This window comes from Vanellus vanellus, assembly GCF_965231255.1.
Source record: "Vanellus vanellus genome assembly, chromosome: 3".
Lineage (NCBI taxonomy): Eukaryota > Metazoa > Chordata > Aves > Charadriiformes > Charadriidae > Vanellus > Vanellus vanellus.
The window spans coordinates 2933020-2951701 of NC_138907.1; the positions used below are offsets into that span (position 1 = coordinate 2933020).

At 40.3% G+C, this 18682-nt stretch overlaps 1 protein-coding gene across 3 annotated transcripts in view; it reads right to left on the reverse strand.

Annotated features, from left to right (window-relative positions):
* RTN4 (reticulon 4) overlaps positions 1 to 18682 on the reverse strand; it is a 50539-nt gene that overhangs the window by 23542 nt on the left and 8315 nt on the right. For 2 of the 3 annotated variants that reach the window (XM_082480405.1, XM_082480404.1), the window contains 2 exons: positions 9852 to 9908; positions 6565 to 9015 (listed from right to left, as the gene is read on the reverse strand). The exons of the other annotated variant lie outside the window; for it this stretch is intronic. In XM_082480405.1, the coding sequence (XP_082336531.1) occupies positions 6565 to 9015; positions 9852 to 9908 (2508 nt within the window). The remainder of the gene's footprint in view (positions 1 to 6564; positions 9016 to 9851; positions 9909 to 18682) is intronic. 3 annotated transcript variants of the gene reach the window in all.

Consider the following 18682-nt stretch of genomic DNA (forward strand, 5'->3'; position numbering starts at 1 on the left):
ACTGCTCGCCAACAGAACCTGAAAAGCTGCAAGGCAGAGAAAGAAATCGCCAGCACGAAGGCAGCCGGCTTCTCCCCGCAGCACAGCGGCAGCGCGTTGGGAACACCAGTGCAGCAAGGCTCAGCGCAGGCTAACAAAAGCCGAACCGCCCTAAGCGGCTTTTCACAGCGGAGTAGAGCTAAAAGTAGTTGCTAGACAAGCTTTAAACAGATTGCTTTTCAAACAATGGTTAAAACACATCTATAAATCTCCTAGATATATGCCTTCCCCTCTTTTTTTTTTAAACAAGTGTCCGACTGTCTAGAAGACTAACAGAGACATCTTTGTAACACACCTCTCCCTTTAAAAAAAAAGCTTGAAGGAAAACAGAATAGGACTCTTTCTGTGCCTGTAACAAATGCAAGAGGCTCCTGAAGAACACAAGAAGTCTTTTTGCTGGTATTTTTAGTCCTTATGAACTGCTCAGCCGTATTTACTCATCTTAATGGAGGTCTGGGAAGAACAGTTCTCTCGCCCCCTACCTAATTCCTACAACCAAACACCTTCCCTTTTTTATTTTACATCAGCATCCTGTGTTTTCAGCTACAGACCTGGCAATTAAATGCTCCCTTCATTTAAATAAAAACAGGAACCTGAAAATTTACACTACTAACATATAGGAAGTTACAAACAGAAAGTACTGTATGGATGTGTGACGAGCATAAACTAGAAACTTAAAATCTGAAAGAGAAGAACTGTTTAGAATGATGTTGCCATTCTGTTTTCCATCCTTCATGAAAAAACAACTACTCTTCTAGTCCGGAATTTCTTCTCAATATCTAGGGCTGACAACAAAATGCTACAAACTCCCCAGCATCGCTCTAAAACCTCTTAAAAATCTGATAAACCATTTTCTAAAGAACCAGAAAAGGACATTCACCCATTTTCAAAAAAAATACTGTAGACCGGCTGGGATGGAGATCCTGATTCAGGTCTTAAATAGACAATTTTACTTTTCATTAGAACAGACAATCTTACATGGAGAAAGATTACCACAAAGTTGCCCCAGAGCCCTGTTCTTAAGATCAACTGGAAACCACCAAAATCTGTGGTTTTCCCCCCACACTTGTTTGGATGACTGTGTAAAAACCTGGTGCTTTCAGAAAGTTCCTTCCCCTAATTGTCAAATTTATATAAGATACACAACTAAAGCCTCTTCATTTCTTCTTCATGTACTATATAGTACATACTTAAAATAGTACATACTTAAAATAGTACATTTATGCAAAAAATGCCTTAACAGACATTTTGTTGTAGCCACACATGCAGCCACAGCAAATCGGCAGCAGCCAGAACATGGACAAACACGCAGCCGAGCCGTGAGAACGGCTGCGTTACCAGTCCCTATCCTCCCATCTCAAACGAGCCACCAACTCCCTCCACAGGAGTTTCTCCCTGCCCTCAAGATCCTCCTCTTTGCATACGCAACGTTCACTCTTACCACGCCATGCAAATGGTACCTAAAATGAAGTCTCTGTCCCTCTGTACTCACATCTCTTATTTCAGGCAAGATACACCACGTAACCCTAACCTGCATATAAACTGAGCAGCAGCACTATCAACAAACTTCTGTATAAGCTTTTTTGTTACATTAGGGAAACTGCATGCCTGTCCCTACACCAACACTTACACAAAAACTGTCTGACTAACAGGCTATTTGCAAAATGGTATTATTAAGTCACCCAGACAACTAAAGCAGATGCAATCAATTCCAAACGTGTTCTTCTACTGAATGCACCTACGTTCAAAGGGGCTGCATGCCTGCAGGGCGAGTGCTTTACTCCCCAGGTAGGCATTAAACCACCCTGAGCAGTTGGACTGACAACAGCGTTTTTGCACCGAAGAGTATTTTGGATGACTACTTAATTCTGCTCTCACCCAAAGCCTCATTCAACACTGCACCTATCTGTGCTTCTGGGAAAGTTGATAACTTACCACAAACGCTCTATTTTCTCCATAATTCTGCCACTCTGCAAGTAACTGCCCAAAGGCCTGGCTCTGTTAGCAGCCTTAGCTATACCAGCCTTTGCCTCTCAACGGGGGTGACATGAGAGCTCTAATGAAACACAGCAGGTCTACATCTTTCCTTCAGAAAAATTGCACTCAAAGTTTTGGGTTTTTTTTACGACTTCCTCCTACTCCTCCCCAGATTCTCCAGCCTGCAACAGAAGTCTCTGTTTATTATTATTTACCGGGTAGCAGAAAAGAAGACCTGAACAACCAAAGAATCTAAGAATAAAGTCAAATGAAATTAAAATGAGATTTTATGTTGAATTACATTTTACAAATAATCTGCACCTGAAAGAAACTCCAGAGGCATGCCAAGGTATTTTTCCTCCAAAAACAACAAACAAAACCACACCAAACACTTCCCATCTGCTGAATGGCTCTATTTAACTAACTACAAATACAGAAACTACCAGAAATTAACCGAGCGGGTACAGTGCTGATGCTTAAAAGAAGTTTGGAATGCTGCTTTACTTCACATAACTGCGATGACCTGGTTTGCTGTTACAGGATCACAGGTAGTATTTTATTTCTGCCCCCATGACTCAGGAGTAAACAGAAAAGCTTCATCATTACTACTGCTCAGCCACCCTCTCAAAGTACATTTCCCACTTAGACATCACCTTTGAATTTGCCCCCTCAAGAAAATTTGGGAAAAGTAAGATACTAGTAATTAGCTGCATTTCTGAAATTCAACTACAGAGTGCCCTGGGGCATATATGAAAACAAGAGATCTGTAAACCCGTAAGGTTTAATCTGAGATGAACGTCTACAGAGCCTGATGTAGTGCCGTGGCTCAAGTGCCATGCAACAAGGGTCTCCTGAGAAACTGATTGCCTTGATAGTCAAGATCTCAAAGCCATATTTAAATCTTATTGTAAATATCTCTGTATATTCATCTAGAGTATTAAACTGTCACTGCAGCTACATTTTCATACACAATTTTGTCACGGTTTAGATTTTGGGGGTCTCTACAATATACTCTGATTTTGTAATTTGATAATATAAAATCCTTTCACATTCCACCAATCAAAAAAATGTTTATGGAAAGCATGGCCTTCTAGCTTATTTGGGAGAATTAATGATCTCTACCCAAAATAAATAAGGGGTTATCAGTGAAGAAAGCCTGTACAACAGAAGGGCTAAGATATGCAATATGTATATTTAGGTTTCAACTTTAAGAATATTCAACAGTTCAGCATGTCTCAAAACCCAGGACGCAATCTTCAGAAGGGCAGGGTGTACTGGAGTCACAGTTCATTTACAAACACTAGATGGCATCAAAGGCCTCTTTTATGAGCATGCCTCAGGACAGGACTCCCTAGTCCCCGCTGCACTGTCCTGATGGACACACACCCCACCAGCACCAGCCCTGGCACAAGCGGGAGCTGCAGCGGCTGCGGCAGAGGTCAGCAGCATCTGAACAATCCGGAAACATCCGCTCTGAAATCACCTCTTAATACGGAGTATTTTTATGGGGTATGTGTATTTTAAAGTCTGGTGAAAGCGAAGCAGCAAAGTTATCTGCTAGGAAGCCAAATACAGTATGTACTGAGAAATGGAAGGAAAAAGGAAAAAAAAACCAAAGCACTCTGTATGCAGGACAGTAGCAATTTCTGGTGTTGCGCGGTGAGGGGGAAGTAGTAATATTTGCTGTTGAAATTGTTATAATTAGGGACATCTTACAAAGAGAGAGGTTTCTTTATAGTGAAGTGCAATTCTGAATTGGTTTTGGTTTGTTTTTTAAAATCCGTGCAGCTATGATGTACAAGGTCCCTGTGGTCTGATACCATTACAAAACAATACAGGTTACCCAAGGGTCTGCTGGGCAGCATTAAACAAACCTCGTTCTACGCAGGAGGCTGTTCAAAGCTTTATATTTGCTTTATTGGAGTGGTGGAGCTTAAAAAAAAAAAAAAAAAAAAAAATCCACAACCCTTTTAGAGTGTCTGTTAGCTCCCTGCAGTCCACTGGGACTGTCTGAAGTTACACTTTCAGGTACATATAGATATGTTGGCATTTAGGTTAGCTTTCAAAAAAATAGCACTGTTAAGTAAGTGTTCAAGAATCTTAATTTTAAGTGCAGCAGCAAGGCAGTTCATATTAATGTTTTAACAAGCATCAGTCTTGAGGCACAGTAAAATCTGTTTCGGTTCCACTGATGGGAAGACAGAAAAAAGGCCCCAGAAAGATAGCCTTAGAAGGCCAAACACATGCACAGATCCACTTCTTGGCCTTGTGAATTACCCCTCTTTTCTGAAAGTGTGGAAGACAAGCATATGTGTTAGTTCTTTGATGCTACTTTGAAATTGTGCTTAAGTAATGTCATATTAACAGCTGAGAACTGATTTTGTTCATAGCTTGTCATGACTCTTCAGGCAGGTCTCAGAAGTCCAGTTCTGTATTCCATAATAGAGCAGTAGTGAGCAAAAATGTAAACAGCACAGATTGGGAGGGGCAGGAGGTGGGGATGGGGAGGGAACAGACATGGAATGGGACAGGACACTAGGAAGAAAATGGACCACATTTTTGAGTTAGTATTCTCATCTATTTAGCTTTAAGGAAGTGTTCTTCTGGACTAAAGCAAAAAAAAAAAAATATTTATTTTTCTTCCCAAGCAACCCAGCAAGTCAGAAAGTAAAATTGCAACTGCTTTACAGAGTGAGCACAACACTGATGGAAAGACTGTAGACAGTTGCCCAGTTTCCCACACACTCAGCCCAGCCCTGTGCCTGGTCCAGGTTCCATCCCTCAGCTAACACCAAAGCCGGACAGATGCGCACCCTGTCCCAACACTGTGCCACTAGATGGGAGAACAAAGACACCATTCAACACCCCTCTCCTGCTACCGCAAATGGGTTTATGTGCAGCTTCTCCACCAGTGCTTTTCACATAGACAGCATCAGCTGTGTCCTTGTCAAACCCAAAGTAAGAGTCTTTCTTCCCAAGGCAGTGATTTGCCACCCCCAATCCACTACATCCATGCAATGATTAAACACACCTTTGCAGGGGCTTCTTGTTAAAAGAACTAACAAAAAAAGCTAGTATACTAAGTGCAATGGTTTGGGTTGTTGGCTTTTTGTTGTTGTTGGTTGTTTGCTTTTAAAGTAGTTTGATGTCTAAACAATTAAGCCCTTGACTTGAAGTATAAGATACACAGCAGCTGTTCTCTAGACAGTACTATATGCTGGAGGCCTGAGCTCAAGGTGGTAGGTCTTCACAGAACACAAACACAGTGTTTTAACAGTGCAAGTATTGAAGTTTCAGTACAAGGGAAAAGAGAAAGTCTATTCTTTCTGCCTACCTGTATGGCTAGAAGAGGTGGGACAGGAGGAATGGCAACTATCATGCAAAGATAAACATAAAAACTACACCTTCTACCTTATTTTCCTAACCCTATTTCAGTTGCACCAACACTCCAACATTCCCATGTTATTCCCTTCCAAAACACATTTGATGTAGAAGACATACATTAGGGATGTAGTATTTTATGAACTGTAGACTGCAGCTACTGTACATGTATACTACTGCTGAGTCAAACTAACATTTGATTTTCTATTTAGAACAGACTAATTGTGCTTTCTGTGGTCACTGTTTTTTAGCGTGAATGCTTCTCCTGCAAGACTTCAGTAGCAGCAGAGTGCTGCGATACAAAAAAGCAAAGATTCCTCTAGTCTACAAAGAGCAGGAACTTCATAAGCCATTCAGTTTAGAGAATTGAAGGCAACTCAATGGTCTTAACCTTCCCTTCAAGTTTCTGCTACTTTAACTACACATTACTAGAAAAAAAAAATATACAAAACTGAAGTGAAAACCCCACCTGAAAAGAAAAATGGAAATTAATATCTGTGTTGTGTGTAAACCAATTTTAAGTCTGCAGGATACTCAACTTCTTAATGGCCACTTTCTTTCGTAGTAACCTGAATACTAAGCTCCCTCATATGCACTACTTATTTTAAACCACTGGCCTTGATCTAATGCAAGCTGCAATTCATGCGAGCGGAGATGCGCAGGGTCTTTTTCAGGTTCCAGACACAAGTTGTACATACTGTAGCAGCAAGGGTATCTTCCTAAGTTTCAAAGTCCGATATCTGAACTATGTATGAAAAAGAAATGCCTCTTCAAATCATGTATACACAGCAGACTGAAGTGTCATCTTTGGCTTACTATCACATATTAAAAGCAAGTTTGGAAGGCCACCTAATGCCCAGGCTGTAGACAACCACAGAAGAGCTTGCAGTGAGTAGTAACTTATTTCTGTATCAACAGATCACCAGCAGGAGAACTGAAGGAGAAAACTGGAGACAGTGAGTCCATTCCTGATAAACAGAAAAAAAAAGTACTAAAGCAATCAGAATACAAAAAAGGTAAAAGTGCAGGTACTAACATTTCTGTTACCCTCAGCCTACACAAAGAAGGTTACAGAAAGTGACTTAAAAAGAATAAGTCATGACATGCTTAAGATTAGCTAAAGAATTATGCAGATTAGTGAACTGCAAGACAGCATACACAGATTACCTGAAGATTTATTCAGCTTTGCTGAAAATACAGCAGTAGGTTTTTCCTTTTCTTTAACAGAAGCAGCTTCTCGCCCAGCTTCCTTCTCAAAAGCTTCTGATTTTACTACACTGACTATCTCTCTTTCAGCAGGTAAAGGCGAGGTATCTGTGGCCGGTAAGGACATCGCGGATACTTCAGGCACTTCTCTGTCCACAGCCTCTAAGGACTTTTTCAAGGCATTAGTATCTTCCTCAGCTTTTACTTCTACATTCTTTATAGACAGATCACAGGGTAGCTCTGGGCAAGGCAACTGCCTCTTCTCACCTTTGATCGCCTTACTGATCTCTTCACTTTCATATTTGTGCATTACTTCTCTGTCAGTGGCTGCTGCCACAAACTCAGGAGCAGTTTTAGGATAAGCTAACATCACAAAGTCATCTTCCACTGGGACTGGGGAAGACTCCATGGATGAGAGTGCTTTGTTGTCTCCTGTTTTTGGTTCCGTAGCAACAGATATATCAGCTGAATAAGCCATAGTATTCAGCTCTTCCATTTGAAGAGGAATCTTCTCTGCCTTGGCTATTTTTGTAGGTGTTGGCTCAGATGGCAGAGCAGCAACAATTTTGGAAGAGTCCAGTTCAGGTTGGAAAGACTCCAGATAAGGCTTGCCCGTGGCAGCTACTGAATCCACCAGTCGTTCTTCATGTTCGTCATCAGTTACAATATTCTCAGTTGATTTACTTTTCAAGATGACAGATGGATCTTCACTCACTTTCTCAGTAAAGTCAGGTATCACCTGGCTATTAAACAAGTCAGATTTTCCAAACTGAGGGGACAGTTTTTCAACAAGTTCCTTGTGTTCAGGCACATCCTGAGAAACGCATTCTGTTATTGGTGTCTTTGAATAATCTGTAAAGGATGGAGAAGCAGATTCACCAGAGACCTTTGTTTCCTTAATTAAGTCACATGCAATAGATATATATGGAGTCTCTGTATCTTCAGGGCTGGCACTACTCTCATGATCAGGTTTTTTAAATGCTAGTGCCTCTTTTGCTTCTTGGGCCTGTGTCCGTGGTACATTCACTGCCTCTTGGTATAAGGGAGGTTTTTCAGTCTCTTCTTTTACATTCTCATAATTAGCAGTAGGAATAAATGTTTCTAATGGGGAAGCTTCGAGCTGCACAGCAGATGCTTCTGCACCAGCAGTCCCAGTGCTCAGTGGGGCTTCCATAACAATATCGGGCAATATTGGTGATGGAGCAGCTTCTGACCCTTCAAATGAGGGACACAGTTGTGTCACAGGTTTCAGAGTCTCTTGTACTGACTCGGAGGTTTGAACTAAATCAATCTTTGTTTCATAAGCAAGTTTTGTACATGCCACATCATGCATCTCACTTTCATATGCTTCTTGTACTAGATCAGGAGTAAGACCTTCAGGCATATTTGCTGCAGTGTCAGATGGCGCTGTTGATATAATCTCTGTTTTAGCATAGTCAGCTTCCTGGCCTTCCTGCTTGCCAACTGCTCGAGTGCTAAAATCACCTTGTTCTGTGCTCGTCTGAGCTTTCATTTCTGCGATTTTTTTCTCGTCATCAGTTCTATTTTCTGAAGTGCCTTCCTCTAGTGGGGAAAGAGATTTGACTTTGTTACCATCAGGACTTATAGAGGATTCAAATTTAGTACAAGTGATGTAAGTCTGCGAAGGTTCTTTTACAGCTTCCGGGGTACTTGGGAAAGAGAGATCTTCAGTACTGCCTTCACTCTCTCTTTCGTAATCCTTCTGCACATACGGCTTATCTACAGCATATTTCTCATCTAAACTGCTTTCTAGTTTGGCATCTATCTTACTTCCAACATCCTCTCTTACGCTGCTCAGTCCGTGACTAGCACCTTTTACTTCCCATATTGGCTCAAACGGCTTGAAGTCTGCATATTCTTCCCTCCTAAGAGGGTCTTCTTTCAATGCCTCTTTTTCACCGTGATCACCACCTCTGTATTTGTCTTTGTTATAAAAGAGATCTTCCTCATTTTTCTCAAACAAATCTTGAGGAGTTTCTGGAGACATTTTCAGCTGCTCTGCAGGCATTTTCTCCAGATTAAGTAATTCTTTAGGGCCCTCTAGCTGCGTTTCTTCTTTAGCTTGAGATAAAATGGCTGCTTCTGCTTTAGGAAATGGGGGTTCCGAGTATTTCATTTCTGAAATGTCTTTTTCATTTCCCTCTGCAAGAAATGGATTTCTTGCCTTTTCCATAGTTTCTTTATAAACTTCACTTGCATTTTCCTTGTAAGTGCCTCTTGCAGGTAATCCATCTGAGATTGTTTCAAAGGCTGAGTGCTCTTTAAAGGGATCAGCTGAGATAGGAGAGAAGGAGGGAAGAGAAGGAGCAGTATCAAGCGGGACTGCAGTAAAATCCTCTTGACCAAGCGACTTAGTGCTAACTGGCTGCTCCTGCAAGTCCATAACTTTTTCTGTTACCGTGGACAGAAAGGAAAGTTAGAGAATGCAAGTGCTCTTAAAGTCAATGCAAACTTTCATGACAGGTTGACATGATGTTAGTTATTAAGAGGTTCTTCCAAGTTCTATCAAAAATACTATTAGCCATTAAAACAAAGTATCAGTTAAAGTACACTACACTGTTTCACTTCTTCTAGCAGAGAAGTATGCAAGAGTCTAGAGAAGCAGCGACTTTATGCAGCGCACAGAACACAGTAAAGCTGAAGATGCCAGACAAGTACAGAGCATCCAAGTACAGCAGGCAATATTAATAAAGTGAGAGAGGGAAGGTGGGGTGGCAAGGTGAGACAGAGAGAGGATATGTGTATATGCTTATGCATAAACATATGCACAAACGTGCATGCCACTAAGAAGTCTTTTTTTGACACTTTTTAAATGGGAATTTAGTGGACAGCGTAGCCAACAAAAACCACTAAATAAATACTACAGGGACAAACTTCACATATAAAATACTGCAGAAAGTTACTATGGATTAAATCTTTCTGCTAAATCAGTAAAGCAACTATGCTTTAATGTGTTAACCTGTTAATAGTATCAACTTCTCTCCTACATCAAGGGTCCAAGAATTCACAGATGGTTGCAGCTTGTTTATAAGACAGTTTACCATGTAAAGAAATGAATGCGTATTAAAATCTTGAACAGATCGACTGAAAAATCAAAACTGAAAAATACAATAGAGGCTATTCTTGGACCCATGCTGACTTAGTAAAGGCAGACTAATAGAAAGAGTTAATGGGATCAGATAGAAATGCAGGATGTATTCAGACAAAGGTGAGCAGAAAGAACTTGCCTGCAGAGGAGTGCATCAGAGGCGCAGATGTAGCAGGAAGAGCAAAAAGGGTCTCATCTGAAAAACAAACAAATAACCTCAGCAGAAATAAAGGCTAGGTTGAAGACGGGAGAAAGCACGCAAGTAGTCAGTTCCCAGTAAATCAAACAGATCCATAGCCAACACCTACACCCACAGAGAACCACAGAACTAGATACAAGCCCAGAAATTTGGGAGAGGTAATGCTCAGAATTCTCCACTTACAATGGGATCTTCACTGAGGGGCCTCCACCCTCCAAGCCAGGGACCAATCTTAGGGTAAGATACATCACAGTAGCTACTCTTTATTTTCATTCTCCAAGTTTCCACACTACTGAGCAGCTACAGTGTCTCTAACATGAGACAAAACACCTGACATTGCCACCTACACACTGTCCTTAATCAGCTCACTTTGTCCAGAGGGTCTCCTAACGTAGACTAACTTGTGTAAGAACAGCAGTGTAATAAGGAGACTAAACCAAAAATTGTGAAAAGTTAGAATGACTAAAGTAAACTTTGAAACTCCACACAAACAGACCACTGATCAGGCATTCTGATACCGATCAAACTGGTAACAGTAAGTGACTGCACTATTTGCTTTATGTTGATACCTTTACTGTTTTTGTTGTGTTATAATGTATACAAGCTTCCAAATGAAGGCATTATTTTTAAAGCCTCCTTTTGCATGATCTAAGGAGCATATTTTGCTTCGCTGAATTTAACTCTAATAGTTCACAAGACAATCCCAGCTCTCCAATTTCCACTCAAAGAACCAAGTAAACCTAAGGAAGGACACCCTTCTCCTAAGCTAAGGAAGTCGCCCACCTTCACTAATGCACAATGGCGAGAAGCCAGACAACCCCAGTTTCATATTGCACGTTATCTGAAGTAAAAGCATGCAACTATGACATTTTACTATGCTGCATGAAGCATCTAATGAAAAAAACAGTCTAGAAGCACCAATACCAGCCATCATTAGGAACCAGGCAAATCAAAACCAGTCCTTCTCTGGATTTCTGTATCAGCAGCAGTATTTTTCCCAGGTCCATCATGGCCTGTTGGCATTACGTTAATGTAAAAACAGTAACATTTAGGCAAATCTATTTCATTCTGAAGAGTGCATAAACGTTTCAAATTGAGGCTGTTAAATAATATTTGCAATTTACATCAGTTGTATTAGCAGAGTGCAAAATTATATTACAGCATTTCAATTAGATTTTGAATTTCCAGTACAGGCATCAGCAATCTTTAGTTTTGCTATTTGCCTGGACAAAATCAACTATAAGAACTTTTTTAATTAAAAGCAAAAAAATTAGAAGCCATTGATTTTAACAGATGAAAGGCAAAAAATGAGAAATATGGTAGACCCAGCAGTACATACATAATAATGCAGTAGAGCAAGGCATTAAGGTAATTTTTATTTCGGCATTGAACCATGACTTTCTGAAAAAGCAACGCCACTTCAAGATACTCATGACCTGTCTGCCTTACTCAAGTTAATCCCACCAGCAGTTTTCCAAAAATCATCTCCTCACAACCTACATTTCCTGTCACAATACATAGTTGATTGCTTTTGTTTCACAGAATATTGTTATCTTCAAGTGATGTTTATAACCCACAAAATATGACAAGACATAAGAAAAGAGGGTAATAGAACTGGAGTGTAGGATTCAGTATTTAGAAGCTTCAACTCCTGCCGGGCCAAAGGGAACTGTTCAGTTTTCTAGAAATTACATTTTCCTATTAAGGACCACACAGAGAGAAACCTCAATTCCAAATTTAGAGCACATTAAAGCAGTGTTACAGTTCAGTGGCAGCAAAAGCTTTTAAGGACAAAAACCACACTGGAGGACAACTGATCAATATGTGACACTAAGCACAGAACTGCAATGCTCATCCACACATTGCCAAGTATCACCGTATGCCCTTTACTTCAGGAGATGCTCGACTCCACATGCTCTGGCTCAGTGGGATCTCTTCCACTAGCACATCGCTCGCAAGGGGCCCACCACCTCATGAGACAAGTTAGCAAGTCACCTGGTCTGGAAAGTGAAACAAGGGGCTTTGGTGAGAGTGCAGACTGGGACTAGTAAATCCAGAGACCCGCTCTGCCTTCCTCAAAATGAGGTTTCTAGCAGTAACATTAGAGGTGTTTCTTCAGCTCCTAGTGTGCCTGGTACGTCTAGGGCTACCGTTGAATTTTTGGCTAGCAAGCCTCAGGGTTTGCACCAAGCAGCAGCACACTCTCCTTTCCTCTCAGCATTACATGGACCAAGCAAGCAACATCTGACCACAAATGTACAACTGTGTCCCTCTGAGTGAGTACTGGATGCCGATCCTGCTGAAACACCTAATCACTTGTTGGTTAAATGGACTAGTAGTGTCCACATACTCCATGTTTGAACCAGTGTCAATCTATCACCTTATCTCCTGCCTGCGGCACGCTCCCCTTAGAGCGCTGCACACGCACACCAAGTCCAAAGCCTTGAAGGACCCATGATGTGCAATTCACCAGGAAGCTGGTAACGGAGACTACTTCTCAGCCTGCACCTTCCCTGAAACCACACGCTGTCACCTCCTCCAGGCCATGCCAGAGCAGCATAACCTTTATTTGCTGGAAGGGGTCTATGCTTTGCATCAGAGGAGAGGGGAGAGAAAGCAGGATGGACCTGATGAGACCAGACTGCGCAGCATGAAGACAGAGACCCCAGACAGCCCAACAGAAAAGGATCTCACAGGGAAACCAAAAATAAGTCAATGGATTGGAGTTGCCAAAACCATGGAAATAAAAGAAGGGCAAAGAAAGATCTATCCACTGGGGAAAGGAGGCAAAGAGGAAAACGCTGAAGTCACTGAAGGTGCAGTACACTTCCAGCAATATCTACCAAAAATTCTAGACAAAGTCTTTTGAATACTTCCCAAGCCCAGAGAGAGATTTCAGTTTCTGGTACAGAACACTGATTTTAGAAGCACGGGCACTGATTCTTCAGTGCTCCATTAAGACAGCACAATACACAAACTCGTCCTCAGGTTTGACATGCATTTACTCAACACAGAAACATACAATAGCTATGCCAGTCACTGAATTCCCAGGTTCTCTTAATGGAAGGATATTATGCCCACACCCAAACTTTATTTTCCACACTTAGCTGGAGTGTGAAAAGTGATTACATAAAAGCAGTATTTCCTAACCAGCCAAGGAGAACCACCCACTATCCCTCCACCCACCTCAGAAAGGCATTTTTTTTCCTGCTGAAAGGAAGAACATACAAGGACTTTTTCCTGCTGTGGGCCCTGTTAACACCTCCAGGCAAGCAGGGAGAACAGAGTAGGACCTCTACAACTCCCACATCAGCATAATTGCTAAGAGCACATGAACCACCCATTCTCTTCTAATTGTAATTCAAATGACATGGTGAAAGGAATGTTTTTTTCCAGCAATGACATTCGCACCGAGGAATCCTTAACTCAGATGTTGGAGGTAGAAACCTTTCAGAAACAGAACTCTGTGGGTGCATTGGTAGACAAGAGAAAAAAAAAAAAGCCAGCACGCAGCGTCTATCAGGCTGTCACCCGGCATACAGCAAGGCTGCCCAGGCTGAAAGGCATACCTCAAGGAGCTGCAAGCCACTTCAGCCAACACCGGCACAGCACTCTAAAGAACCGGCTGCCTCTTCCCACCCATTGCTCAAGAGGTAGCGCTGGTAACAGCTGACAACAAATGTAGTCAGTTTTGTAATAAAGCACTATGTTTAGTGGAATAACTTCATTTGTGAAAGAAGCGTGAGGAGGAAGGATCACTGAGGGTGGCCTTTCCTATTTGCATATCAATGGCATAAATTAGGTGATTGAAACAAACGAAGTAGTACACTACTGCTAGAGTCAAGTAAAACAAAATCCAGACTATATCAAGCTCTAAGCAAGATTATTTTCAATTAAAGGTGCATATTCAAAACTCCTTTCTTGAACTAGGAAGTGGGCCTTCACTACAGCAAAGCTTCATCCAAAGATATAAAGAAGAGCTAAGTAAAGAAGTCTTCAGTTTTTACAAACCACAACAACAACAATAAAAAAAATCAGTAAGATGAACTGCTTGATTACTATCTCCATCAGAAGACAGATTTTTTTTTTTTTTTCCATGAAATACAGAAGAATGAGACCTTGAAACAAACACTAAATCTCCAGGAAAAAACAGGCTTTCTCCAAATTTTCTCTGCCAACAATCCCTAAGGGGGCAGGTTAGTAGCCTACCTCCAGCATTACAGTTAAGAGAAAGGCAGACCTCATATTTATGAATGGTATTACTTTACATTAGTATTAGGGTTTGAGAAACCCACAACAATTTATTGTTGTTTAGACAATTATTCTATCACCCGATGACCCCTCCCCACCCAGGAAGGGGAATCAAGGAAAAAACAAGGAAACCCGAGGATTGAAATATAAATAGATTCAATAGGATAAGACTAAATAATTAACAATAATAACACTAAAGAACCGATATTGGTCCTGATATCAATATAAAATATACAAGGATTACACTCAGCCAATTCTATCAGTAGGAAGCTGTGCACTCCCAGCAGGGGACAGCAAGTGTCGGACACTGCGAGTGCGACGGCTTCAGGAGGAAGGGAAGGCCTCAGGGTTCCAGCACCAGGGCAAGAAGTTCTCAGGATGGCAGCCATCAAGGGAGAGAGCACTCTGCAGCAACTTTCTAATGTATATTGACTGTGATGTTCATGGCATGAAATAATCCTGTTGGCCATCTTGAGTCAAGTGCCCGGGTCTCGTTCCTCCTCATCCCCGCACTTGCCTATCTCAAAAACACTGAGACCCACATACCATAGCTGGCTGTAAAGTATTTTCACAAATTCAGACACTAGAGTCTTCTAAACGTGCAGTTTTCCCAAGCATTAGAAGATAAATTAATCCTGTGTCCCTCAAACCAGGTCAATTAGTTACTGAAGTAGTCCAATCAATGTCTTTTAAAGAGAACTTTATAGAAAAATTCAACCTTGCTCAGGTGATCTTATAGCATTCAGTAAAATACTAATATTGTATTCAAACATACACCCACACATCACCAAACAAATAACTGCACGACTGCTGTTTGCCTCACCAGAAAGTTAACAGTTTTGCTCACTAGCACACAGTCCTCTCAACTTTTTTTTTTTTTTAAATATCCACATATATGAACATATCCCCCTAATGTGAAAGGGAAAGCATTTGGGAAACAACATAACAAAGTTGATGCACAAAGTGATTATTTCCGGTTGCAATCCCATTCTTAACCAAAACCAAGTCTCAAATTTTACCTTGACTTTTTGCAAATTAAATATTCCCTAAAAAAAAAAAAAAAAAAAAAAAAAAAGGCAAGCTACCCACAAACAACCCTGCAGCTTCTCCTTTCACTAGTATGAACTCTCATACTTTAAAACTTTGTATTACGGATTCAGCCAAAACGTAAGATTCACCAACAAGAAAGATTTCAGTTTTGTTTATAAATAATAATAAAAAAAAAATCTGACACCAGCATGACAAAGATGTGTCATTTTAAACTCTCATTTTTGCTGATTGCCCACTAACTGATGTTGTTACAAGATACTGATATTACCAGCATAAAACTTTCAATTTAATATCAAAGTTTTGGATAAAAAGCAGAGAAATAAGTGGACAGACATTTCCCAGACAACTAAGAGAGAAAGTGAAGTTGGCTGCAAAGATTTTCAAAGACAGAATGTTTAAAATGAAAAAGTAGTGAACTGACAATTCCAAGAAAAGCATTTATGAATAAACCACCTTTTTTCCCCAAAAAGCATACTTGCCAACAGAAAGCAGAGGACTTAAGTCTAGTCACAGTAAATAAGAACTCAGAAAGAACGTGTTCGACCCCTCATCGCTGGATTTTTGGTAACTGACATACCTTTCCATCTGCTCTCACATGTGACTCCTTCCAAGCATCAACAGCAGGTCTGCAGCAAGGTGGGTTTGTTGTTCTGATACTCCTTATTTTTATGTATAAGTTTAGCATTGGAAAAAAAAAAATCTAAATATTTTATTTTCTACATATAAACACAGAGTAAGCTTAACCCTGATGCAATTCAGCTTTGGTAAGAGACTGTATTAGGCTGCTAGATGGCAGTTCCAGTCTTCAGAAAATAAAAAATATTTCCTGGATTAGTTTGCTGGAGAATGTATGCTATTCTTAAAACAAAAAACAGTCGGCAAAAATAAAGTTTAAGAATCCACTTCACCTTTGCATGTTTAGAAAATGACCAAAATGCCTAACTAACAAGTCAGGGACTACTTTATCTTACAGACTTATCACAATGGGACATTGATCGTGAAGGGCCTCTTCTTGTTAATACAAATATTTAACAAATAAAAGAAAACAGGGCAAAGTTAATACTCAAAGGAATGGCATCTGTGACATGACTCATACGTAGTGTGAAAGTAACATTTGCAGCAATCCCTCTTAGGGCAGATGACAAGAGAAACTGCTTCTTCAGTACACTCAGTTGTTAATTTGTCCACAGCGAAATCTGCCCCAAGCAGCATTTCTAATCTCAACCATCATCTAAGCAAAACACACATATGTTGTACTACCATGAAGTTTAACTCTTTTAGAGATTGAAGAACTACAAAAACCTCAAGGCTTTTGCAGAGCAATGCAGCAACCTCACACTTCATGTGAGGTGTTTAAGAAAAGGGTAGATGAGGTGCTTAGGGACATGGTTTAGGAGTGGTGGTGTTTTTATCAGGGTAGGTTAATGGTTGGACTTGATGATCTTAAAGGTCCCTTCCAACCTCACTGATTCTATGATTCTATGATTCTATGATTCATTACCACGGGGAGGAACTGACACGGGTTTTTCTCTCCTGTGTGTTGATGTCCAATTATTATGAGTAAACTGTTACCTCTTGGCATAGTCTCAAAGACAACATACCTGGCCATTCAAAAGTTAAATCAAATGATTTTAAGGAGAGTCAAGTTCTTGGATACCGAATTTCCTACTGCAGAGCAAACAAGGGCACAAAACTTCACAAGAATTTCCTGAGAAAAGCAGCTGCCTACACAAACTCCATTTAAGTCATCTCCTGTTATGATGCAATTGTTCTAAATATGGTATTTCACCAAATATTTAAGGAATCCAAGATAAAGAACATTAACTATTAATAGCATCTTTTCACATCATTAGATCACGCTGCAGAGCTACGACAAATAATTAGGTTCTCTCATTTGGATCTTTTTAGTTATATGCACAAGAGAAGTTTCCAGTTTAGGAAACTCAGACTGTAAACTACTTGGAAATCTTTGAGTAAAGTATACAAGCTGCTACAGAAGATGGAGATTGCTGAAGATTTAAGTGAAAACAGGAGCTCCATTTTTAACATCTTGAGGGTATCAGAGCTAGGATCACAAAAGGATCCAAGAGTTTTGATTATTAACGAAGGCATCTGTAGGTCGTCTCAGGTCTTCATGGAAATTACTGCAAAGTGGTATCATGCATCACTTGCAGAGTGAGTTGCACTATAGTGCACAGGAGATTTCTTCATTTATTTCAAATAACATGAAATGAGAAAACAAGCATTTTGAACAATGCTTGCTGCTTTAAATATGCTGTTTATGGAAATACAAATCTCCAGCAAGAAGCAAGTACTTTTTTATTGGCTAAGCAGAAATCTATAACCAAACTGGTTTAAGCAAGTTTGGTTTTTTTTCAGTCCAACTTGCAGCAACTTTTCCTCTTTTGGAAAAAATTACATTTGAGGCAAGTTGCTCGGCACTGCAGATGCTGTAAAGCATACAATGACAGAGGTAAGGTATATATATGCCATTTCATCTTCTTTCAATCAGCTAGAGAATAAAAATTAAGAAAGACGGTACCACTCCCCTGCAATACCCAACTTCCAACCAAAGCAAGAACAGATGGACAAAGAAGATATGTTAATTCTGGCTCTGTTACAATTCTTTCCATTACAATTCCCAGATTGCCAAAATAAGTACCCGCTACAAGGGTGTTTTTAAGAGGCCATGAGATACTTCAGACACACAACTGCCAGCTTCAACTCACTCTTGCAACCACACATTTTGATCAATAACACTATGGACAGGATCCAGGCGGCATTGCACAGGATGGTTTTATAATGCCGCTTCCTATTAAAAGTCCATGAGTGTCACCATATCTCCTCAGAGCAGGGACAGAACTTTATCTGGTATATTTTGTTATTAAAAGTAAACACACAAAGAAAAAAGTCATGTACATCAGCTCCAAAGAAACTTTTCATTATTCTTATACCAAGTATAACAAGAAAACAAGGAATTCTCAGGAACAGGATGCACATACCTATCACAGACCAGCAGTCCACCGTGGCTCACCATGAGGAAAGTTAAATCCTCTAAAGAACGAAGATAAACTATTTGGCATCTGAGCATAAACTAAGCTCACTGACGAATAAGGAACACGCAACAAAAGTGCCACATAGATTAACTGTGCCCTGAAGGCCTGTGCCTTCTCCCCCAAGTGTATCAACTAACAGTAATCACACAAGTTCTGCCTTCTTACAGAATTAGCACCAGGTGGTGGGTAAATACCTCCCTTTATTAGAGGCAGGTGGCCACAATAATCAACTTCAACTGTTCACAGCCCATCTCTGATTGCTTGAATACCCCCTTCACAATCACAACTATATTTAATACATAAACCACAAATAGAAAAAAAAAGTAGAAATAGCAAAGTTTAGAATTATTTTAGAACAACCTCAGGTATGAACATTCACAGATCCAACATTTACAGTCACCAATTATTCTAATA